The sequence below is a fragment of the Embiotoca jacksoni genome, unplaced genomic scaffold (genome assembly GCF_022577435.1).
Source record: "Embiotoca jacksoni isolate LCO1_2020_lvr unplaced genomic scaffold, fEmbJac1.0.p SCAF_66, whole genome shotgun sequence".
NCBI lineage: Eukaryota > Metazoa > Chordata > Actinopteri > Embiotocidae > Embiotoca > Embiotoca jacksoni.
The window spans coordinates 869737-896280 of record NW_027185421.1 but is presented as its reverse complement, the minus strand read 5'-3'; the positions used below and the strand labels follow the sequence as shown (position 1 = coordinate 896280).

The 26544-nt window shown below is 42.3% G+C and overlaps 1 protein-coding gene across 1 annotated transcript; it reads right to left on the bottom strand.

Annotated features, from left to right (window-relative positions):
- Positions 1-1610: 1610 nt before the first annotated feature.
- On the bottom strand, positions 1611-22182 carry phf1 (PHD finger protein 1). The gene is given in 17 exon segments (XM_069175318.1): positions 1611-5739; positions 5815-6071; positions 6577-6663; positions 7201-7316; positions 8869-8907; positions 8909-8948; positions 11232-11363; positions 11934-12001; positions 13966-14089; positions 14325-14393; positions 16962-17057; positions 17540-17688; positions 18234-18328; positions 19932-20018; positions 21484-21565; positions 21699-21777; positions 22016-22182. Coding segments are annotated over 17 exon segments (1809 nt in total). The 5' UTR covers positions 22180-22182; the 3' UTR covers positions 1611-5614.
- Between the last annotated feature and the right edge of the window lie 4362 nt (positions 22183-26544).

Below are 26544 nucleotides of genomic sequence, written 5' to 3'. Positions count from 1 at the left end.
CATTCACAAAACCCTAAAAGCTTTTAATTTTCAATACAACTCAGCAGATGCAAAGCCGGCTAATAATTTTGTACATTAAATTGTTTTTCTTAAATAAAACAACAACCAGAAAATAAGGCAAGATTTCAAGCGGTAATAAAAAAAATATATATATATCACAGGACTCACAGACATGCGGTGTTAATATTTCCGTGGATTCATTATTCAGCGTCTCCATTCATCTTGGAAACTCGCTGGAACTGGCACAAACACAAAATAAACATCTGTCTTTCATGTTGGCAGCGGCAGTAAATTCTCAGCCCTCCAAAAAAAACTAAAACTAAAAAAAAGTCGTTAATCCCTCCAACAGGACACATTTTGGCTGGAATGCAATTTATCATCCCCATCGGACTAATTCGGAGGCGTTGTTTGATTACGGGATACATCGGTAGTGATGAGTGAAACCAGACAAAAGAACGAGCCTCCGTCTTTTGACTCTCGAAGTTGGAAGCTACTTTTCAGGGGCAATAATAGTCTGAATATAATTGTGTCCTGTACAGTAATTAGTCAAATATGAGCCTATGAAAATAGAATCTCTTCTTCATGTATTGAAGCTTTTTTTTTTTAATGCTCCTTCTGAGACATATTGTGGTAGAAAATATTGATGATTAATAATACGCTGTCTAAATCAATGTGTGTGACTCAGAGTGGTTTACAGTGACTTTTTAGTTATTAATCTGGTACTAAATTCTCTATTCTCTATCTATGGATCTATATACTATCAAATATACATTTTTGTTTATTACTTATGAGAATTGCTCCTGGAGACAGGAAGGATTTCACACAAACAACAACAACAACTACAAGTACAATTTAATTTAATTCTTTTTTAAGAATGATCAATAGAGTGAATAATGAGTAAATCCATCTCTGATTGGCTGATAATAATAATAATAAAGTATTCCTGGTTGGAATTGGACAAAAGTTGAATGAAGTTCTGAATGAAACCTTGAAATTCTTCCTTTTTAGATTAAAAAAAAAAAAAAAAGATGGATGTTGCACGATTTTCTCCGAGAAGGCAAAATATATATAAATAAACTTAACTGGAGCTGCTCCGTAAAGAGTTAAATAAGTTGTTATTCACTGTGTGTACACTGGGTGGCGCTGTGCTGATATGCAGAGCTTCAGGTATGTGGAAACTTTGGGATGTTCTGCACAAAGGGATTCATTCTGCAGATTCTTCAGTCAACACAACATCTATTAACGTATGATAACATCCTGGTTTGACATCTCAATGCCTTGAAATCATTTTTTTTTTTTTTACTTTTTGAACGCATCAGTTGTTTTTTTTTAGCAGCTAATGAAAAAACAGTTGCATGACGTAAAGTATGAGATGAATATGTCAGATGTTTCAAAATCATCATGAAATGAGCTTCCACGTTCATATCTAAAAAGGTTGGTTTCTCTTTAAATATCAACTGAAGACCTCTTTTCAGTTTCAATTAAATTATTTATAAGAGATGCTGCAATCTTATCCCTTTAAGATCCTCACAAAAAAACAAACTCCTCCTTCGTCTCATCGTGTTAGATGATGAAAATGTTCTTATTTAAAACAAAACCAGATTGTGGTGACATTTTTTTTTATTATTCATGTTACATATTAGGTGTATCAACGCAGAGTATACATGTACAAACTTAATTTCTACAAAAATACATCAAACTGAACTCGGACTTGACTACTAATCAGAAAAACAAAAAAGAAAACTAACTCTCCATAAAATAAATAATTTCTCCCCGATGTTGAATGTCTTCATGTCCTCCTATTTTGTTTTTAAACTAACCTGGTTGAGTTCCAACGAGAGTAACAACCTAGAACAAGCACTTGACGGGTATTAGACATACCATAGAAAACACACAAATACATTCATCACCATCGCCTAGAAAGGTTCAACACACCCCTTCCTAATAAACTACAGTCAAAGAGTCACTGAGGAGGATGACATGTGCGACGTAACGCTGTTTCACCGCTTTTGCATTGGTTTGATTAGAACTGCATAAATGCTGTATTCTGTCTTTTGCTTTTCTGTTTTTTTTTTTGTTTTGTTTTTTTCCAACTGAACCTGTAATGCAGTTTGTCTTTCGAGGATAAAAGTGACAAATGTACACAGTCGTGTTATCGAACAGATCGCTGAAATAAACCTCTGTATAAAATATAAACTCTGAAACTCGCACCACAGTATTCTAGATTTATGTAACCTGTTTGCACGAAGATAAAATCCAACGCCAGAAGCCCTCCTCCCCCCACTCGCCTCAACGAACACGTCTGCGAAGGGACGTGAGCAGTCGGGCCTTGACGTACGCGTTCACACTAAATCAGTCCCTCCAGGAAATCTCCATATTCAATATTTTACTTAAATTCATGCAAACTCAGCAATTTTCTTCTTTTTTTTTTTAAATTCTTGCAATTTTTCCGCATAAATAGTTGTCGGAAGCTGTGCTGAAAGTATTAACGGCATAAAGTAGTCTTTTCAAACAAAACTCACTTTATTAACAAAAATAACTGCTCATTTACAATCAGAAAGGCTCCGCCTCCTGTTTTCTCATCACCAAATAAAACTCAGAAGGAAACCGGAACAAGCGGAAAAGCCGGGTGTGACGGAAATTTGCGTTAATGTGGTCTTCACATTAAAATTTGCGTCATTAAATGCTTTTTTTAATCAAAGGAAGTGATTACATATTACTGTATGCTAAAATCGTTTTATACACACATCACATTTTAAGAGTTTTAATTAGTTTTTGTGCATATGTGTTGAATCAACATGAATTAAACAGCATCCAAAGCTCTTATTTTGACAGCTGATGTAGGCGTTGTTTCTATATTACAACGCCGCCAATTACATCGCAGTTTTTGACAATATCGGCCGCAAAATCAAACATTTCTGATCGCAACAATCACAAAAAAAAAACTGCGAAGTCCTGGAGGGACTGTTTAATGCCTTGTTGTACCTGTTAAATTAAAATTCTCTGGGTTCGAAGTCGGCGTCTCCTTCTTCTTTTGTACCTCTTAGCTCATTCAACTCATCAAATTAAAGACAAAAAATCCTTCAAAATAAAATCCATTTTGATTACTTTAAACGTATATTTCAGTAACATATATATTAATGTTCTTGTTGTTTGGAATGTACAGTAAGATCACCTCCTTTACACACGTATACGTCAACTCCTCGTGTTTAGTGGCGATACGGGAACGCCAATCGTCGTCTGATTGGCCGACTCCAGTTCAGCAGACCGATCGGCTGGTACACAACCCATATAGGCACTATGCAACCACGTCGAAAAAAATAAAACAAAATAAAACAAAAATAAAAGTTATTCCATCATAGCAATATATTGTGAATATATAATTCTATCTATAAAACAAAAGCCCTCTCGTGGCTCCTATTTCTAAGACATACAGCAGTCTAAATGTAAATAATGTATGACAAAATCTAACGGAACAAATAAGTAACCCCATAATAACGCGTATACAATCTCTTATTAACATACCGCGATGAGAAATAACATAAAAACCTCCAGAGAATTTGTTGTTTGTGGAGCCAAAGTGGGATCCCTCCACCGGTACTGTTACAGGACCCTTTAGCAAGGCATTCATCTCCCCCCCTTCCTCCACCGTGGCCTAAAATATAAAACTGCATTAGTCTTTTCTTCCTGACCATTAAAAGGTTTCTGCGTTTTGTTTTTTGCCACCCGGCTGTCACCGTCCCTCTCACCGATGACGGACGATCTGTCTGCTAATTTTTCCAGGCTAATTCTTTCGCTGAACTCCGTGAACATTAACCAGAAGTTGATGAATGATCATTATGGAAGTGGGAGCTGATGGAAGTGCGATGTTGGCTGCCGGCTGTTTTTTTTTTTTAGCTCGTTCTATTCCTCGGATATCAATATCAAATGTTGGGAAATGCTGCTTTTGTTTTGTACCTTTAAAAATAAATAATGAAATGTGAAAGCATTAATTTGGTGATTTGCGTCTTCACCCGTCTGGACTACATTTGTTTGAAAGAGAAGCAGTTTAATCACCAAAGTTACAGATAATTTTTGAATCCAATGCAGCATGTAAATCGATGCATATAATCCCAACAGTACTATTAAAATATTGTCGCTGAAAGGCTGGAAAAGCATCTCAAAACGATTCACCTTTTTATCCGCAAATCATTGTTGGTACTTTTGTGTTTCACAATATATGTAGAAAACAGCCAGAACTATTTCTTAACAGACCGTGGTGACTTCCCGCCGTCTTATTTAAGCACATAACCGCCCATAAAACCACAACTCACTTTAAATTAGTGAGCTTTGGACAGATCCAAGTGAGCGGTTTCTCCCCAGCTGCCGGCCTTCATCCCCAAAATAACCACTTTTATACTCTTTTATTTGTGGTAACTGAAATTAAACACTTAAGTAATCCTGAAATTGCAAAAGTAACAAAACTGTGAAGTAGTATTTTAGATTTTTTTTTTTTTTTTTTTTTTTTTTTTTTAACTGTAGACATAATCATCTTTCCTGTCTAACTCTTATCTACAGAACTGTATACAAGGAGTGATTAAAAGGTCAGAGTTCCTGTTGCACACAGCGATGAGCACGGAGTAGGAGGAAGCAATAACGTCACAACCTTTTCCCGAGGTACGTCTCCAGATCAACACGAGTTCCACACATTTAGGTGAGCAGTGGTCTGTGTGCATTTTGCAGAAAAAAAGAAATTGAGCAGAAAAACACAAGTTTTGAGTGACGTTTCAAGAGGGGGCGGAGCTTCACCGTCCCAGACCGAAGAAGAAGGTTCGTCAGGTTCAGGAGACACCGGGTGGGTTTTTATTTGACGTCGGCGGGAGTTGTGTCACCGTGAATTCGTCCCCCAGAGTCAGACTGTCAACACCGAGTTCTACCGGGAACCTTCTGAGGGAAAACATTTGGTGCGAACCACTTGAACTGTGGCACCATGGCAACAGGGTTATCCAACGTGACGACACTCATAGCACGTTTAAAAATAAGGAAGATTTACGCTGGATTTGTCTCCCTGCGACTTTCTTTGTGTTCACGAAAGATTTGACACAACCAGCGGTCACAAAAACGTGAGGAACTCAGGTGCTGATGTTGATCAAGTTACACAACTCGGACTACTTCCTCATGAAGGTTACAGCTTTCAAATGAACCACGCACATAAATGCGCTGCGCTCGGTCGATACGTTACAGGAGCAGTCTCTAAACTTTTCGATCGCCCCCTCGTATCCATATACGTGTTCTTCTTAATGCGGCTCGGATACCAACAAATCCTCAGGAGGCTTAAATACCGTCCCTCATCACTGTAAAACATGATAAATGCAAAGGCATATTCCAAAGTTAACAGTACAAATATCAGAGAAACACTAGCAAAGAGGGACATTTAGTAACGAGTAGTGAGGTTATAATGATGTCGAATCGAGGTGATACCATGAGAGCAACCTGGATTTGCAACGTGTAGGGATTTTTTCTTTTTTTTTTTCTTCTCCTTCTTCTTCTTCTTGTTTTGTTTGCACTTTTTAAACACTGCCACGTATTACATACACGGTAAGTCCTGTGGCAACTGAGGAACAGTCATGGCGTCTCAGTACAAACTCACGTTCTCCCACTCCACGAGGTACTGCACCTTCCCGTCCGGCGTCACGCGTCTCGCCAAGATCCTCACCGCCTCCCCTCCTCCCCAGCCCCTGCTCACTGTCCCGTCCCCGCCTCCCACCCCCATCCCCGCGCCTCCTCCTCCACCACCACCACCACCACCACCTCCTCCTCCCCCTCCGCCGCTACCACCGCCTCCTCCTCCTGCTCCTGCTCCTCCACCTCCTCCTCCTCCTCCTCCTCCGCCCGTGCCGGCCTGATACGGGGCTAGGTCTCTAAGGATGAGGGGCTCCTGTTGCTTCGGCCCCGGCTGGTGTTGGTGGTTGTGTTGGTGGTTGTGTTGGTGGTTGTGATGGTGCTGGTGGAGATGGTGGTGGTGATGGCTGCCATTGGAGTTGAGGGGGTATGGGTAGCATGTAGGCGGTACCCTGCAGGTGTCTTCCACGCTTGGAAAAAAGGAGACAAGAGACAAACAACATGAAAGTTGTCTTCATTTATAAGGAAACAATAGTGAACTGTATTTTCATTGGAATTTATTTTTAGGTTTGTAAATAAGCCAGACTTTAAAATATGCAGGTTTGGGTGTCATTCAAAGTACTTTGACTTCAAAACTGCTTCCTGAACGATAGTTTTATTTTTGATAAAATCCATTTTAAGTAAAAGATAATTACATTATAGTACAATTCTTTGGTTTTCATGCAGTTTAGAGGGGGAGAGTGTAGCGCTGGATGTTTTTGTATTGCTTCAAGTAACAGAAAAGCCTCAAGTTACAGATATTTACCTAAAAATGAAGTCTGAGAAGAGTGAAACGGTTCGAACGGGAGAAACGTGCAAAGATGACAACGCCATTAAAAAATGTCTTTTGATAGCAGGCAGTGATTTCAAGTTGGATATACAGTATAGATGAATGCCTAATCGGCCTGAGTGATAAATAATGACTAAAGGAAAAACCTGTTGTAGTGATGGAGACTCCGGGAGAGTGAATTGTTTCCGTTGTAGGTGGTGTGGTACAGGGCGTACATCCGCTTGGGTGGAGAGCTGTGAACCACAACACAAGGAAATCGATGTTTAAAACTTACAAACCATTTTTCCATCCAGCTGCGTTTCAAAACTCAAAAGAAAAACATTGTTTTTCTGACTTTCACTCTGGTGGTATTTTGCCTTGCAGGTAGTTTTGTTTGGGGTTTATTTACTTATCTGCCACTGACACTTCTGCGGTCACCCAAATACTGAAACGTTTGATTTGAGATATTTTCGACCGAGCAGATAATCTCACTTCCTCTGATGGCGGCGGGACTCTCACAGGCAGATATCTTACAACCTCAGCGCTTACGACCTGTTTATCCGCATCAGTCGGGGTTTTATCACCAACATCACAAGCTCCCTCTGTGCGGTCTCCTAAAATACTTTTTGTATGGTCTGTGTTGCTCTGCAGTAAGATGCTCCAAATTTAGACAGAAAACTCCAAACGCGTTCAACCCGGTTCCATCTTGTCACTCGCAACGCAGGTGGACCGACCCTTTAAACTCTTCCCACATCCGTCCATAATGCACCAAACTGTAGAAAAGCTCTCACCTCAAATCAAGCTCTTCCTCTGACTTCCTGGAGTTGTAAAGGCTGGCCCCTCCCATGTAGCCATGGCAACATGGCAGCAGCTCAATAGGGTTGGCAGCGACTGGGGGCGGACACGCCTGGGCACAGGAGACACACACACAGAGAGAGATCAGCCTGTGTCAGGATGCCAACATCATCACAGCAGCCAATCAGGCTCTGATACCTCCATGCTCACTCAGGCACCAAGTTAATTCTGCACATTATGTTTTGTGATAAATAACATCTGGATAAAGCCGAGCGAATAAAGACTAAAAGGAGAAATATATATATATATATATATATATATATACATATATATTGTTTTTCAAACACTTGAAAGCTTGCACTTCAGGTTCTTGTGCTGCATTAGAGCAAAAACAAACATCGGTCTGTAAGTCTGAGTGAGCGATGGCAGGGATGCGAGCGACATCATCTGACACGGCCGGTCGGACGCCCCGCTTTAAACGCATCGCCTCCGTCGCGCGTCTGAAGCTGGCTGTTAGCGAGGCGTCTCCCCCGCCGGCGACTCACGACCCGTGAAAAGTAAAAACACCACGGCGTCATCGGGGCCATCGATCACCTGGAGACGTCGTCTCTGGGAGGACGCCACCTAAAGATTTCTCATCGCCGGGCTGCGACATATATCACCACACCGAAGCCCATTATCATTCCCTTCTCCGGCATTACTATTAGGACGGGGAGATTATTATTCAGTGGCCTCAGTCTGTGCCTTTAAAATGGATGTGCTCTGTCAGTGCTGCGCTGTCAAGGTGCCAGCGCCACCTGGCCAAACTGTAATTGACTGCAAAGTGCACTTGGAAGTGATCCCAGGCTACGAATATCAGCATACACCCCCCCCCCCCCTCCCTCCTCCCTACCACACACACACATTACAGCGAACATGCTCCTCCAAGACGGACGGAGATTAGCATCAAACAGGAGAGGGGGTGGAGGGGCACAATGGGGGCCCCGGATGTGGCGGAGTGAAAGCGAGCGTATTGTTCCAGGATTACTGTAACGTGCCCATGCAGGGGGGATCAGAGCGATGTGTAGGAGGACGCGGCACGACGAGCATTCACGTCTTAGAGAATGCCGTGTAAAAATAGGAACCGGCGCATGTGATGCTGCTCGATCCGCTGGGAATCGTTGGGGTGGAGGGAGGGTTTGATGATCGTGATAAACGTGGCGCTGAACTGCAGATGTTGATGAAACACATGAGCGGATTTTTTTTTTTTCTTTTTTTTGCACAGCCGAGATTGCATTTGAATTACACGTTTTTTTTCATTTATTTTTTAAACTGAGCCGAGCACACGACTGTGTCTCTTCATGTCTCTCTGACGCTGCCTTTTTCGTACTCGAACCGTAAACTCCAAAGCATCAGCAGGCTTCAGACGTGCAGCAAAAAAAAAAAAAAAAGGAGAAGAGAAATACTTGAGCTGCGAAAAAAAGACAGACTGATGTGAAATGAAGCTTCATCACAGCATCTGACTGACAGCTTATTTGGATCGCAGAGAGCTGTTTACCTCCCTGCATTTATACATAAAAAAAAGGATGGGGGGGGGGGGATGAATATCAGACAGGTTTCGAGGCCCAGACCCTTCCCCCCCCCACATCCCACCCCGTACCCCCCGTCTCACCCGAGGCACTGACCTGTGTCTCCATGATGCGACGCTTTGATTTACGCGACTCCGGCCCCCCCCACTCTCCTCTGGCAGGGAAGTGACAACGGGCTGAAGTGAACACAAACACACATAAATTAGTATACAAGCCCAAACGGCCCCCGTGTGTAATGTTCACTTTATTAGTGTGTCTCCGTAAAGGTCCGCCGAGAGCCGTGAGAATACAGGAGGATGAGAGCATGGACATGATATACCGAAAGGGTCGGGATGGATTATGTTTGAAACACATTTTTCAATATATATGAGCGAGGTGGTTTAAAATTTTTTTTTTTTAAATAAATGACATAACACTTCCTTCTGCCTAAAACCGAACGAGCCTCGAGGTCTGAAACCCCCAAAAGCGAGTCCCGAGCCGGCAGCGAACGGACAACGCGCTCTTCATTACGCTATAATTAGAGCTTTACCAGTTGTAGGAATTTCAGTGTTTTCCTGAGGGCAACGATAAAGAAAAGAAATTAAAAAGAAAAAGGGGATTTATCCTCCATGTGGCGTGAATTCGTCCAGCAAATTGCAATGGCAATCCGGCTGGCGGATTACGGCGAGTGCACAAAGTTTGTTCCCGAGGATGACACGAGAGGAATAAAAAATGTTTAAAAAAAGCTTCTGAAGTGTTAATATATGACGGCGGTTTATATTCTGGGGAGAATTAATGTTGCAATCTGCACGTGAAACTTTAATGTTTCTGGTGTGCAAGTGGGAATTCAATGAGAATCTTTTTTTTTTTTTTTTTTTTTTTTTTTGCATAAAATGATCATAATTTCAGCAAAGCTAATTTAAAAAACAGCACATCATTAGTTTGGGGAGTTAATTTAGTCCTGGACACAGAAGAGTGAGATGGTCGAGGCCAAACGTCAACCTGAGTTCAGAGGATCCGGTAAATGATTACGGATCATCCTATGAGGACCGTGAATATCAAGATGCTATCTGTTAGCTTGGTCAGCCTTTTCTTGCCAGTCAGACGCACAACTTTGACTCTGGCTGAAAGAGACAACCCTTTTTTGTTTTGCTATTTTAATTTAATATCGAAAAAACCTCCCTGGCTTCGTTTCTCTTTAGATGAGGGATCTCCAACCCGTCGCTCATGAGCTAACAGTAGTAATGTGATTAGAAAGAAAGAAAGAAAGAAAGAAACAGTTTTGTTTTCTATGACAGATGTGAGTTTCATTAATTGAAATCATAAATAAATGCAGAGATAAAATCACGCACGTGCTGTTAAATTTAAGATGTTGCGATGAGGATCAATTTTATATCGTCCACCTAAAAGTAGCTTGTCCAGCTGGTTTGGGTGGAGCTCAGCCATGTGAATAAATGTTCCTGAGTAGCTCAGAGGGAAAAAAACAAATCAAATTGCTAGCAGGGCAAATGCTATTGTGACTAAAGTAGTTTAAATATAATACTGTGAGCGCGTTTTGAGTGAATAATATGCGTCTTTACTGCTGATCACAAAATAATTGTTCATAATTGTTAGATGGATTAAGCGAACAGAAAAGTTGCATCTCCATCACTGCTTCTACGTCATTTTCTACCATTTGAGGTTTGACTTCTTCTTCTATGGTTTACTGGTATAAGAGGAGAATTAGCGCCACCTTGTGTTTTTCTCGAGGCGCTGAACTTTCAATATTCGATCGACTGCATTTTGATTGAGCATCTATTGACGTCAACCCACAGCTTGTTTTATGAAATAGACTTCTACTAAGATGGCGGCACGACATGAACCGAAAAGAGGATTAAATCATCGATCGCAGTTATTCATGTGACAATTAGTTGTCGTCAGAAACGTGATCATGTGACAGCTGGTTCCCAGTTAAGATGAGAAATGTATGAACTAATATTTGAAGCTTCTGATGAGGTCAAAGTGGAAATATGCAGATTGTAGCTGTGATCAAAGGCAATGAAGGATGCACATCTATAATATAATATGTCCATTATATACCGTTTCCATTCAACCAGACTTCATACTTGTGTTTCAGAGACACAAAGAAACTGTTGGTTTGGTGAAAAAACGAATACTCTTCCTTCTTCCTTTTGAGACTGCTCCGCTCTGCAGATTATTTCACTGTAATTCAGCCTCACTAAGCAGCAGCTAAATACTAAAAATGATTTATAATGTCTATGAAATCTGCCGGACACGTGCTCACAGACACACACGGGGGAGTTTTATGTTCCTTCGGGAAAAATATTAAGACGCTGATACTTTTGCTGTTCTGTGGAAACTGCAGTCCTTTGATTCCTCAGCTAATTGTTCGTGCATAATGACTGTACGCCCTGCGGGACTCCTCACGGCTCTCGTAGAGATACGTGACCAAATATGAGAGACGGCGTCCTTACTCTGACCTTCTGCGGTGCGTGATGTTGATAGGCGGGTCGGTGATGAGGGGCGACGAATCAGACGTGAGCGGCGGCGGCGCTCGGACCTGCAGCCCAAAGAGACACTTCTTCTTCTTGATCTCCTTTCCGGAGACGAACCTGGACGGCGTTGGAAGAAAAGAAAAAAAAGAAAAGGCGTGAACAGTCTGGTGTGAATGTTTATTTTGTGTTTTTATTACTTTTATTTTGTTTCTGCTAAGAATGAAGTTAAAGTTGTGTAACAGTGTACAAGCAGAGTGAAAAAAGAAAAACATTTCAAAGGTAGTGGAATTAACTCGTACATAATTAGAGCAGACGTTCCCTGGAGAAATTCACTGGTTTTTTTTTACTGCACGGAGTTTTTTTTAGTTTTTTTATACAAAATTCAATGAAAATCGACTTATTGCAATTCCACTTGTAGACCGCCTGTAATGATTTAACACCAGCGACTTGTCCCCTTTTGCTAACAAGACAAAATGAGCAGCAAAAAGTCTTAAAATTTTCCTCACTTCTAACCGGCAGCTACATTTTCCTCGCTCTTTATTCAAAGTCACGCATTCAGCTTCGCTCATTTTGACCTGCGTGTCCAACGGTGCCGACTGACGGAGCACCGAGAAGACCGGAGTGCCGCTCATCAATCCAGTCATGTGTGGCCGGTGTTTATTCTCCTCATCATATGCGATGACTTACCTGTCCTTGTGGGAGTTCAGAGCGTTGAGGAGATTGTGACAGCGGTCTTGCCTTGGCGTGTCAGACAGCTGGAGGACGGATAGGAATAAAAAAAATAAAAAAATCAAAGCCGTATTTACACAGCGGACAACCGTCAGGACAGAAAACCATTAACGCATACAATCATTTTCTTCTGCAATCGCTGATAGCAGAAATGTTGATATGGAAAATTACATGGCTGAAAAAGAACCTGCTGTCGTGTGATGACAGACAAACAATCCACAGCAATTTAAAGGAGAACCTTAAACCTCAGATAACACGTGCAGGAAACTTTTTTTTTTTATCTTACTGTTTATTTTCTGTGAAGCAACTTCTGACTTTGTGGTATCGTAATTTGGAGACTTACTTCTCTACGATTTTTTTAAAACTCCCTTGTGTTTACAAATGCTTGTTAGTGTCCTCGATCAGCGACAGAAGGAAAGAATTACATACTAGTGAAATATTTAAAAAAAACTATACCTAATAGGATAAATTAATATGACTCTGATACTAAATACCACCCAGCAAATGTATTGTCACGGTAATCACTAACCCACCACCTACAACCATTGAGATTAAATCACTATGGTTACCAGAGAAGAGATAGTTGGCTCAAAATAATGGATAGATATTTGAAGATGTATTGGTTAAATTATGCTAGTTTACAAATTGCTGAAATAGCCAACGTAATAAACAAACAATTGGAAAAGTTAGTTTAAGTAATGAGAAAAAAAAAGCTGAATTAGCTTTAAGTATTGGATAAAAACTTTAAATAGAAACTACGTGAAAACCTTTGAAATAGTTGAAAGTATCGGATAAACAGCTGAAAAACCTTCGTCAGTAAGTAAGTTCCATCACTCGATCATCATCAGCACTGAGTTCCTCACGTTAACGTGACCGCCGGTCACGTAAACATTTGTGATTTCAACCGCGGACGTGAAACTGGAGCAGAGAAACATCAGATTTTGGGGTCAAACTTTTGGGGAACAGAAAGAAGTCACGGAGAGCCAAAGCCAGTGAGTCTGTGGCCACGATGTGTTGTTGAGGGTCTGAAACTCGCCCGTTTTGAACGCGCTGTGTGTTGGAAAAATCCTGTTGCCAGTTCAGGCGGTTCACAGTGAATGTTTTCCCCTCCGACGCCTCAGAAGGTCCCGGTAGAACTCGGTGTTGACAGTCTGACTCTGAGGGACGAATTCACGGTGACACAACCAAAGAAAACCCACCTGGTGTCTCCTGACCTGACGCGCCTTCTTCGGGCTCGGACAGCGAAGCTCCGCCCCCTCTTGAAACGTTGAACGTCACTCAGTAAAACCTCGCCGGGCTCGTCGCGTCATCGCTGTAGACTTTCTCTGTTTTTTCTGGACGGCCTCTGTTGACCATTTACACAGTTTGACCACAAAAGTCGGACGTTTCTCTGCTCCAGTTTCAGGTCCGTGGTTGAAATCACAAATGTTCAAGTACAGTTGGTCACAAAAAACGTGTAACTTCTGATGTTCATCAAGCAACATAACTTGGAACATTTACTCACAAAAGTTACAGCTTCCTCCTGCTGCGTGCACATTGTGCACAACAGGAAGAATCTGTGAACTTTTTGATCTCACCTCAGTTAGCTACTGGTAAACAGTTCAAATAGTTTGCTTAAAGGTCCACTAGAAGTAGAAGCTACGCATTGGAAAAAGTTATCCTTCAGAGTATTAGATATTTTTTTGATTAAATCAATGGATAAACAGTTGGAATAATTATCTAAAAGTAATACGTGGTCACATATACTTGAGTTTATCCGGGCCGTGAGCTGCATGAAGTAGGCAGCCCGAACTGTCCTGGATCACGAAAACACTGAATTATTGAGTTTGGTGTTCCCCTTTAAGCTCACGTAGAGGTCATACTTGTTTAACTTTAAATTATACTTTAATAGTGGTTAATAGGCTTAAGTCTCAACTGCAAAAAGACAAAAAGCCTGGCAGCATTTCACATCATTTCATCATGGTGCTTAAATGGGGGGAAATATCAATACCGCGCCTAGAAGCAACGAGTCCCAATTCTCATTGGTGAAGGACAGGATTTCATGGTCAAAATCAAAGTATTTCCTCTTGCAGCACAGCGAGAGATGGTAGAGCACTAAATGAGCCAAATCCACCCTGCATGTCAAATAAAAGAAGAGCAAGAGTTACATGGGCACAGGTGACATACAAAAAGGAAAGACAGAAAAAATGTTTTTTAAGTGTTTCTTAATATTTCCAGTTACTTATGTGTAGTTTGAAGTGGCGCCGACAAACAAAATCAAGTACTTAATTCTTTAAAATATGTTTTCTAGTCCAGTAAAATAGCTTTTTTTTGTTGTTGTTGTTGTTGCTGTAAACATGTTGCATTCACCAGGTCATGGGTAGTCTTTGGATTGTCTCTGGTCCCTTTGTACACACCGAGCACTGGAACTGATAAAACCTGCAACAGACGCATGGACAAAAAAACAGAAACAGGCGTCGTAGTTTATCCTCAAAGAACAATTTCTCTCGTCTTTAATCAGCTTTTTTGTCATTTAGTTTACAAAGTGTGTCCCCTTGAATTTTGTGAACTTTTAAGTCTTTTGCTTTTAGTGCTATTTGCACAATCTGTATTAAAAAGGCGCTACGCTACTTGTTTGGACTGCCAGCTTGATAGCATTAGCATCCTTCCTTTCTTTCGGGAGATAAAGGTAGGGTGCTTTTTTTTGTTTTTTGTTTGTTTTTTATATAGGTTGATATTCTGGTCTAATTTTCATCAGCTTGAGGTTGATGTTTATCCATTTCAATGTTAATTTAAGGCTTTTATTCCGCTTCAAACTGAGTTGATATGAAACGGGTTCGCGGGAATTACGTAAATAAAGAGTAGTTACAGGACGTAACTGCGGTTCTATGAGTACGTTCGTATTTTGTTTCTTTCAGGCTGAATTCAGTGAAGTATTTTCCTGCCGTGCAGACGTCATTCCTACGTGTTGTGAAAAGGTTGAGTCTTCCTTTTCCTTCCAGTCTTTACGTCTCTTCTGTAGATATTTGATCCGATAAATCAGCCTGAACTGAGGCATGAAAAAAAAAACAAGCAGCCCGGTGTGTGTCTGCTTCACTATAATAACACTCTGCTCTGACTGACCCTGAAAACTCAACTCGTATGGCAGCAACGTTGTGCGCCTCTGTCCTTCTATATGCATGAAGGTCACCGGCAAAGATGAAACGCCGGCACAGTATGACGGCGGCACACGCTTACTATTCCAACTGTGAACTCGGTCTTCACTCTTCCTCCATCACCTGCTCGGCAGATGTTGTACCAATCCGGCCTCACTCTCCTCCGACTGTCAATCTAAATCTAATCCCTCCTTCTTTTTTTTCTTTCCTTTTTCCTCCATCCCTCCCCCTCCCCCGTCCCCTCACCTCCATCAGACGGGTTTGGCAGTAACACGGTGTCGGACGGGCGTTAAAAAACCACGAACCCAGTCGGCTAACACAGATGGTTAATGACAACAATAACCTCATGGATGGATACGTTTAATAACGCGTGGGACGCGAGCCCGTGAAGCTGCGCTGTTGCATCTCCAGCCGGCATCATGTGAACTCTGAGCAGACAGTAGATCCGCCCGCTCGGCTGTCTGCCGCCGTCCTTCTGCTCCGACGAGCTCTCGTCCTCGTAGCGCGACTCGCCGGCTAAAATTAAGACGCAGGCGAATAATCTGGTTTTAAACTAATTACACAAGTGAAGGTGTCATGAAGACATCTTGATCTGTTTATCTTAATTAGGCCGGACTCTGATCCTCGGAAATGAATTCACAATTTTCGACAGCGGATTCATAGTTTTGTTATTTTATTTCATTAAACGTTGCAGCTTCTTAAACGTGCTGCTTTTTCTGTTTTTTATAATTAGAAACTGTCGTGAAAATGTTATGAACTTAAAACTTTAGATTAACAACGGATCAATAATTATAAGCTCCGGCACATTTATAATAACAGTAAACAGTGTAAAACACAGCTCAATCTAACCTTGACACCACAGTAAATAACATGGTGAGCAGTGATAAGGGGAAAAAAATCTATGTGAACTCGTTTAATTTTTTTTTTTTCTTCCATGAAAAAACAATCCAAATATTAAATCCTGGCAGATTTTACTGTTGTGGTATTATTGGCTGATGCTGCCTGATCATAAATAATAGTAGCTGTGTTTATATGAACAGATATATAAACACTCTTATATTATATTGCTTATTTACTTCAAGTTTTTAAAATATTTTCATTTATTTAAAAAATAAATGTTAGTTTGTTATATATTTGTGATATCAGCCAATATTTAATCATCAGAATATTTTTTTTTCACACTCAAGTATACAATCTAGCCAAAATTAAGTTTTAAATTAAAAGAGCGTGTTTGACCGTTTTGTAAATGAATCCTCCAGTTCAGATTCTGTCCGTCACCATCTTTGCTAGTTCGGAGCTGTTTGGAGCAGGAAGTGACCATATTTGGACGAGCTGGGGGAGGAGCCAGCGGTGGATCTGACTGATCTGATCGGAAAGCCGGCGTTACTAAGCCCCGCCCACCGATAACTGTAACCTGACTGCACCACAGGCCTGTCAATCAAACAGACACGCCCCCAAAAACAGGTCTTCTTGAATCTTCTTTTCTAATGAATGAGGGATTATTTTCAGATGGACCTCCAGAAAACTAAGAAGAAGGAGTGACTTTAGCTAACAACACCGAGATAACTGATGGACACATTTTATTCACTTTGGATTTGATGAGAGAAGTTGAATGGGAGTCTATGGAGCCGGAGGCTTTTTGGAGCCGACCTCTAGTGGCGCTCCCTGGTATTGCAGTTTAAAACAAGTCCGCATTGGCCTCATTTTTCAGACCTGGAAGCTACGAACACTTTTATATCCAGTCTGTGGTTTAAACACCCAAAATAATCTGTAATGTGCATCAGATGCACCAAATTCCAACCAGACAAAGTCCTTTCCATTTCTTTAAGTTTTGATGAAACGTGTGACGTACCTGTCCCCGTACAGCAACGGCTTGGTTAGACACTGCGTGCAGGCCTCGTGGAACCACTGACCGCAGCCTCCACACTGCAGCATCTTCAGGTTCCACCTGCAGACCCACAACAAGAAAACACATGAACGAATAAATGAACGAATGTGTCCAACAGCCGGCACCTGAGAAAGTTTGTATTTTTTTATGCATAATTGAGGGAAACAGCCGACAGTTCACGCTTTCTAAACTGAAACGTGTCTTGAAACTCCCACCGGGTCCCCACAGCTCGGAGAGAGTTGGTTTTATTGTGCTGCAGGTGCCACGTACATGGAGTTTGTCAAACGAGTGAAAGAGTGCAAATGGATAGTTTGCCGCACTTTTTATTGTGTTGACGTCTTTACCTGACAGCTTCTGAACTGAAACAGAAAACTTCACTCATGCATCACTCCGAAAGGAAGTCAAAACAAACCGAGGAAGAAAAAAAAAATCCTGCTGATACTTTTTCTTTTTTTTTTGACACGTGTCAGATAAACTGCACGCAATTTATAATAATCCGACGACGTGACTTTAGAGAAGTTTCAGAGAGACCCGTCACTCACTCTCCGGGTCCGGCGCAGTAGCAGTAACACTGCTGCTGATTGGTCAGATGCTGCGGGTCCCAGTCCAACGACGACAGCTGGTAGGGCAGCCGGAGCTTCATGAACTGCATGAGGCGGGCGAAGCGTCCCCGTTTGAGAGCCCCGCCTCTCTGCAAAAAAATAAAATACTTTTTTTTTTAGGACAGAGCTGATTGGTCGGCGACCTCTCGATTCAACGTCGGCGTGGAGACGGATCACATTCAGTGAGGAGTGTGTGTGTGTGTGTGTGTGTCGGGGGGGGGGGGGGGGGGGGGGGGGTATCTCGTCTCATTTTATCCTGTAGGTCAGCTGAGAGAGATAGCGTCCGAGGCAGCGGAAGTCTGGACAGTGAGATGTGGACGCTGACCGATTGACAATTAACCCGGCGCTTTTCTCATCTCATATCTACAGAACTGGAGCACATGTGATTGATCGACTTTAAATGTACTTTTCTCTCGACTCCGGCGTAGTTTTTCAGCCTCATAACTATTGATTGTTCATGATTTCTCAAATGTAAAACATTTAATAATCGAAGTCGAATACAAACCCCCATTACCTGCCGCTCACCGCTGCAAATAGTTTGATATATTTGACTGGATTTCTCCCGTATTAAACGCTGAATGTTGTTGTTGTTGTTGTTGTTTGTTTTGTGAGATGGAGAGATTATCAGCCTGACCTTGGTTGCGACTGCAAAGACGCACTGCCGACATATCCACGAATCGCTGTCAGCTTCCGGTTCGATGGTCGGCGTGTGGCACTCCGGATGATAACCTGTAATGGGTGGAGGAGGTGGAGCGGTTAATTCGTGTTCACGAGAACAGACAGCCGGAGTGACAATAACGGCGGAGCGAGCCGAGCGTTTAGTGCTCTGCTGGTTTGTTTCAACGGCATGCAAAACATTTTTACTCTATTATTTTGCATCTCGGGAGCAGGGAGAACATTTGTCTCGTTTTTTTGGGGGTTTTTTTCTGTTTTTCCTAAAAACAAACTGTCAGCAGCTTCGTTCACCTGAAAGAGGCGCGAAGACGTGACGGGAACATTTTGCTGACATTTCCAGCTCCCGCATCCTGCTGCTGAGTGTTTTTAAACCCCTCTTCAACCCCCCTCCCGCTTGCACTTCGGTATGTTTCATCATAATAGTTTTAAAGTCTGTCCACTTAGCAACGTGTTTTAGTCCACATGGACGGGTGACCTTCACTGGGCAGAATAATGCATGCGCAGAGTTTGACACTAGAACGATGCTTTGAAATTCTTCAGAGGTGAAGACGTTTCGCTTTAAACCTGAGCTTAAAGCATGAACGCAAGATCAATCGCAATCTAATATGCAACAGTTAGGAGGAAGTGCGACGAGGCACTCGAGTATCGCGGCAAAGCGAGTAACGGGACGACCCGTCAGGCCATTGGAGAATGTGTTTGCGAAAAGAAGACGGGTCGTGTGATTGGAGGTCACGCAACATAGGTGATGAGATGAAGAACAAAGAAACTGAGGTCCTTATTTGGAGGCTGACGATATGGAGTTCTTTAAAGCTATGTAGTTTTGGTGCGTAAGCACATAACCTTAACTACGAAGTTTTTTTTTCCTTAAACCTAACCATGTGATTTTAGTTTTTTTTCCCCCCGTAACCCTAACCACAGGATTTTTTTTTATCCTATAATCTTAACTACGTTTTTTTTCCATAATCCTAACCATGTGATTTTTTTTCTGGAACCCGAAGCGGTTTTTTTTTTTTTTACCCAAACCTTGTGAATTTTTTTTCACGTAACTTTAACTTTAACCACATGGTTTTCTTTCGTAACCTTAACCACGTGACTTTTTTTCACGTAACCCTAAACACGTGATTTTCACATGTTTTTGGAGGCAAAGCTGTGACAGACACGCTGTCCTCTAGTGGACTGACGGGTGTATTACACACTTTGGTATGATGCTGGGTTGGAAGATTAACCTTGAACCCTTTGACCGAAAATGGACTTCAGGAGACATTTTGTGTCCAGAAGTTAGAACTTTAAGAACATTTCTGGATTCAGTATTTTTAAGATTAAGATTGTTTAAATCAGCCACAAACTATTCTTCAGTATTTTCACGTCTTAAAATGTGCGGCATGAATCTTTAAATGACTAGACATCTTGTGACATTTAAGTCAACAAAGTTATGTGTCTCCTGATATCTCATTCATTTTCATTCCAATCAGGCTGCCGGTGGAACAACTCATATTTATCATTTTAAAAAATGTGGATTTCTCTGGTGGTTTTTTTTTTTTTTTTTTTCTAAAAAGAGCAGCACTGTTATTTACCAGACTGTCAAATCTTCAAGGTCAGTGCAAGAACCGGTGGAGACCCACCATTTGACAGCGGATGATGAGGCGTGCTTCCTTACCGTGGCGACATTTAAGACAATTTATGAGGGGTTCTTTAAGAGGCGGAGCGTCACATATACAGCAAACTTCTTCCACTCCAGCAGCGACTGAGGCAAACAGGAAAAGACAGAGAGAGGCAGGGGAGGGCAGACCGAGAGAGAGCGTCAACAGCATTAATTTATGTATATCGATTCACATCCTTGCCACCTCATTGATTTCAGTGTCTCCTGCACCCCTTTCAGATTTCACTTCATTTGACGAGGGGGGATATTCACCCGGGTCCTAACAAGTGTCCAACTTCCCCTTCCACTTGATGATAGAGGGGGGGGGGGCGCATCGTCTCCCCGAGGAGTCATTAGTCTAATAAATTCATAAATAGACTCTAATGTACCAATTACATCTCAACATGCCCCCGTCAGAAAACTCAGAGCACTTAAACTTGAATGTGGCTGTAATTTCTTCACCTCAATACACTTTTATTTATATTGCACCAAATCACAGAAATCACAGAACTTTACAGCGTTATAAAGAGGAACCCAACAATTCAACAATTCCCACGTAAGCTAGGAGGGAAAAAACTTCAACAGAAGGAAGGAAAAACTCCCTTTTAACAGGAAGAAACCTCCAACAGAAGGAAGGAAAAACTCCCTTTTAACAGGAAGAAACCTCCAACAGAAGGAAAAACTCTCTTTAACAGGAAGAAACCTCCAACAGAAGGAAGGAAAACCTCCCTTTTAACAGGAAGAAACCTACAACAGAAGGAAAAACTCCCTTTAACAGGAAGAAACCTCCAACAGAAGGAAAAACTCCCTTTTAACAGGAAAAAAAAACTCCAACAGAAGGAAGGAAAAACTCCCTTTAACAGGAAGAAACCTCCAACAGAAGGAAAAACTTCCTTTTAACTGGAAGAAAATATCCAACAGAAGGAAGGAAAAACTCCAACAGAAGGGAAAACTTCCTTTTAACTGGAAGAAAATATCCTACAGAAGGAAGGAAAAACTCTCTTTTAACAGGAAGAAACCTCCAACAGAAGGAAAAACTTCCTTTTAACTGGAAGAAAATATCCAACGGAAGGAAGGAAAAACTCCCTTTTAACAGGAAGAAACCTCCAACGGAAGGAAAAACTTCCTTTTAACTGGAAGAAAATATCCAACAGAAGGAAGGAAAAACTTCCTATTAACAGGAAGCTGTTAACCTCCGACAGAAGCAGGCTCAGATGTGGTCGGCCATCTGCCTCGGCCGATTGGGGTGAGCGGAGAGCAGAGAGAAAAGAACAGCATAGAGATTTTTTTTTTTTTTTTTGAACAACGGCTGAAATAAAAAAGTGCAAAGAAATTAAGTTTAAAGCTCACATGGGGAACAAATCTGAAAAGTATTCACTCAACTCTTCAGACAAAATTCTACAGTGGAAACCCCAAAAGTCTGAGTTCACCAGCGCGTCTTTGTGTTCAAAAACTCCCAACTTGAGGCTTTTTTTTTTTTTTTAACCCAAGAAATGGAAATATTTTTCCAACAGGAAGCCATTTACTCCTCGGGCCGAGAAAAAATAAAAAAAAAAAGAGTTCTTCTTACACGAGTGAATGTCCTTTCTCAGCACCCAGAACTCGGAGTTGTCCTCGAATCTCACCAGACAACATTGCTTGACTCCATCTACCTGAGAGGGGAGATAGCAGGTGACAAAACTTAATGGAAGTCTTTTCAAAATCCGGGTGAACACACTAACACACATTCAAAAAAAAGTCTCTTTTCTGTGTCACACACACACACACACACACACACACACTTACTCTTTTCACATTGCCGAGGTACAGTAGTCCATCACTCCATCGAGCCAACACATCATCTCCTTCACTTACTCCCCCCATCCTGAGGAGAGAGACAGAGAGGAGAGGCAGCGGGGCTCATGTGAAATGGAAATCCGATTTATTCGCTGAATACTTTGCTGCCGTTGCTGACAGTAGAGGTTTATGGCCCCGGCATTTTTTTTTTTTTTTTCGACTGCCTCTGAGACAGGCGGGCATCGGTGCAAAGGGGTTAAAAAAAATTACAAAAAAATGTCCACACACACACACACACACACACACACACACACACACACACACACCTCCTCTTTTCTAGACCAGAGCATAGCGACAGCCCCTGTATCCACCACAGTGAAAGATGAGAGTGAGTACACAAGCAGAGAGCAAGACAAATGATTACTGCACACATCACACACACATCACACACACACACACACACACACAGATGATAAAAAAAACACTGCATGATGACTACTGCAATACAGTTTGACTGAATGAGCGAAGGATCACTGTGCAGCTACTTGAAGCATCTTCTACGCCGTGCACTTCTTCTTTTTCTTCTTCTTCTTCTTCTTCTTCTTCTTCTGCTGCGCTGTTGCCTTTTTGAGAAACTTGAATAGATGCACGGAACGACTCTGCAGGCATTTATCTCTCTGCACGTTGAAGCATTTGTTCCAGTGCATGCACTCAAGTCAAAGACAGACGCAGGATGCACACAAACAGTGTCTGGAGCCTGAATCAAGAAGGGGGGGTGAGGGTTGCGGGGAGGTGCGGGGGGGAGGGTAGGAGGAAGGGAGGGGGGGGGGGGGATCAGGCGAATTTTTTTTTTTTTTTTTGTACAGTAAAAAAAAAAAAAAGAAAAAAAAAAAAAAAAAAGCGCGACCGGTTGAAGGGTACCTGTCAAGTCGAACTCCTCTCCGTCGGGGTCACAGTGATTCCTTGTGGGCAGTGCTGGACGCGAAATGCCCCTCATCTGCTGCCGTTGGATCTCCGCTGCCCAATTACTGCCCGCTCGGATGCGCAGCCTGCGTGTTTGCAAAAAAAAAAAAAAAAGAAAAAAAAAAAAGTGTCTGATGTGCATGTATGTCCCTGTCTGTTTCCACCGCCTGTGTGTCTCTGTGTGTGTGCGCGCGTGTGTATGTGTGTCAGTCAAGCCGTCAGCGAGGAGGAGGAGGAGGAGGAGGAGGAAGAGGGTGGGGGGGGGGGGGGTGGAAGGCGACTGACTGACTGACTGTCCGTCCGTCTCTCAGTCTAGTTTGTCCGTCCTCCGCGATGCCGTTTCGTCATGTTCTTCCCGTCGCTTTTGCTCTCTTTCTCTTACCCCCCCTCTCCTCCTCCCCCCCCCCACACACACCCTCCCTCCCTCCCTCCCTCCCTCCTCCTCCTCCTCCTCTTCCTCCTCTCTTCGCCACCACCTACTGATGCTATTAAAGGCGGGTTTTGTCGGAGCAAGCGCCGGAATCAAGCCGCCAGAGACGCCATCATCCCTGCCTCGCGCTCTCGACCGACTTGTTGTGACGCAGACATAAAACACCGAGATAGAGTGGGAGGGAGATACTGATGGTGGGGGGGGTCCAGAGGTGGGGGGGTCTACGGCGAGAGCACCTTGTTGTCTGAGAGATTGACCCGAAATCGTTGTGACAAGGTGGGACTGTGATGTGTGAGGGGAGCGCGAGGGAGGGGAAAGAGATGGACGGACGGCGGTGCGCTTAAAAGCCCAGCGGTGGGAAACAGCGCGCGCGGTGACAGGGGCCAATTAGGCGGCCAATTAGTGAGTTTAGCCGCCTCATTAATTGGTCTCGAGGAAGAGGGAGACCCGCCGAGATACATTTTTTTTAACAAAGCCGTGGAGAAAAGTTTTCAAACAGAGGAGGCGGTTGCCGAAACATTTAAACTGTTGATAAGTGCTGCTCATTAACCTGTGCACATCCAGTAGTAACTGGATTATCTTTTTATATATGTATGTATGTATATATATATATATATATATTAAAGGGAACACTTGTGAGGATTGTAGTGGACGTAATGGGATCTATTCAGGAAAATAAGTCCGTTTTTAAGAATATTACAGCAGACTTATAATGTCAATCATTTATATTAATTTAAACAAAACTGACATCCGGAGGCTCGTCTCGGTCCATCTGGTCTGTAATGTGTCATGGAAAGTACAGTTCACACACAGCATACATGTCTCTCCATTACACCAGCTGGAGTCAATGCAAACTGTTTATCTCACTTCAGATCAAAATCTAAATTGTTGAATGTATGTCAGGTTAAAGAAAACTCGTTAACTGCTTGAAAAAAAAAAGTGACTGTTGAAAAAAAAAAAAAAGCTTCAACAGTCACAGACACATTCTTAGATATTTTAGGAAAAAAATGCTAAATGAAGCATGTTTAGATAATACTCACAAGCAAACGGCGTTACTGGGAATACGTTTTGTGTTTTGGCTGCAGGCTCATGTATCAAAATCAAGGTTTTGTTTGTTTTTTTTTGTTTTTTTGTTTATATCTTACACATTACTCACACCAGTCAGGCGTGTGGTAACACTGCCATGCGGTTCAAAATGGCCCCTGGCACATTAAAAAAAAAAAAGAGAAAAGAGAAGAAGAAAAAAGAAAGAAACAGTTTCCCAACATGACCGCTAGGTGGCGAACGAATACCAGAGCCAGGGTGTCAGTGTGAAGGAGGCTCCGCAGCAGACTGGAGTTTGACAAGAAGCACCAGAGGGTGTGATGAGGATTGTGATAAGTGTCACAAAATGATGAAGATGAGAGACGCAACATTGGCAAATTTAAACAAATAAGCAAATAAAATTTGCAAATAAAATAAGCAAATGCGGCACAGAAGCACACGGAGAGTGAAGTGGTCGTGTTTAAATGTGCGTGACAGCGAGTGTTGTGGGCATGAAAAGAAAGTAGAAGAGAAAAAAACCCAAGAGGAACTAAAGCAGCAACGTAAACAAAACAAACACCCAGAAAGACACCCGACCTGCCAAAGGGTGAAAACAGGAGGAGCAAAGAAGCAGAAGGGAAAGAGCCTCGTCGGCAAACAGACCTTTCTTCACGGTGGCACCATCTACTCCGAGAGCTGGCACGTTCTCGGAGTAGCTGCAATACCAGCGAGTGCCACTAGAGGTCGGCTCCAAAAAGCCTCCGGCTCCATAGACTCCCATTCAACTTCTCTCATCAAATCCAAAGTGAATAAAATGTGTCCATCAGTTATCTCGGTGTTGTTAGCTAAAGTCACTCCTTCTTATTAGTTTTCTGGAGGTCCATCTGAAAATAATCCCTCATTCATTAGAAAAGAAGATTCAAGAAGACCTGTTTTTGGGGGCGTGTCTGTTTGATTGACAGGCCTGTGGTGCAGTCAGGTTACAGCTATTTATTCCAATCAGAGGTGAATAGCCTTTCATATGTAAAGCCAATCTGTCTGAAGCCATCGGGACAGACCTGTAAAGGCAAGAACACGACCAGAGACAGAGACAGGAAAGAAGATCTGCACCAAAATCATAGATACGGGCGTTGAACAGCAGGGGGCGTCACATCGGTAAAATACGGTGGAAACGTCAAACTGTAGTCAGCTCATGCAACTTGTGATGAGCCAAAAACAAGTTGAAATCTGGACATGTAGGGATGCAATTTTTGCTTGTGTTGTCTCCAGGCCTTTCCCTGTGTGTGTGTGTGTGTGTGTGTGTGTGTGTGTGTGTGTGTGTGTGTGTGTGTGTGTGTGTGTGTCAGTGACGAAGATCTTATCAGCGTCACAATTTCAAATGCTTTGCAGTCACACGGCAGCCGAGGACAGTCTGAGCAGCAGGACTTGTTACAGACGAACCCATTCATCCCTGCAGGAGCATCGGTTCTGCAGCGCCGCACCGATAACAGCTGATTCATCTGAGATTTCTGAGGACGGGGGTAAACACGGCGATCAGTGTCATGAGGTGTCATGAGACCGAGGCCCCGCCCACCCAAGATATAATAAAAACCTTTTGCACATGTCCGGTGTGAGCGGGTCAGGAATCAGACCGCAGGGAAAAAGAAACAACAAACAAGTGTCTTCTTCCAAAAAACGCCCCTGATGTGTTTTCAGGTTCGTCTCGTGAACGTGATATCGCACCTCGAGAGACTTTCTGCCAATTTGGCACAAACGTTCAGATTTTAAGGACAATTTGATTTAAGTCGTCAAAGGTGACCTCAAGAAACACATCTGTGGACACAACTGGAGAATTCAAACTCTGATTATGACACGCAGGCACCAATGGAGAGCCAGAAATGAATGTTTATGTTCTGTTGAATTATATTTCTTTAAAATGTGATATATTTAACAGAAATGTCGAATGTTAAAAGATTCTAAATCTAAAGTAAAATGTCATGATTTTTCAGTTCGGAGTCGTTCCGGTTTGGATTTTACGGCACTTAAGAATATGGAGAAAAAGCACCAAGTTGCTCGAATTGGGCCGTTCCAGTCTGACATGACGAAATGATGAAGTGGTGGCATTTTATAACCCATAGGTCAAAGGTCAACTTCACCGCAACATCAAAATGTTCTGCTAAAACTCTGTCTGATTTTTAGCAGATGGAGATCATCGATTTCACCGAGTTGGCGACACTAATCTCGAGCGTCCACTTTGAAACTTGCAAAAAATTGGAGAGATCTTCTGTGCTGTCAAGTTGAAGATGTGTGAAGCGTCAACATTTTGAGAATTTGTCGTTTCTTTTGCAGGAACATTTAAATTTGAAGCACCGTTTGGATTCATCTCATTTATCATGTGAGTCTGAACAGATGTAAACCGCATCTTGACAGGTCCATGTTACAAATGTTGACTTGTCATGT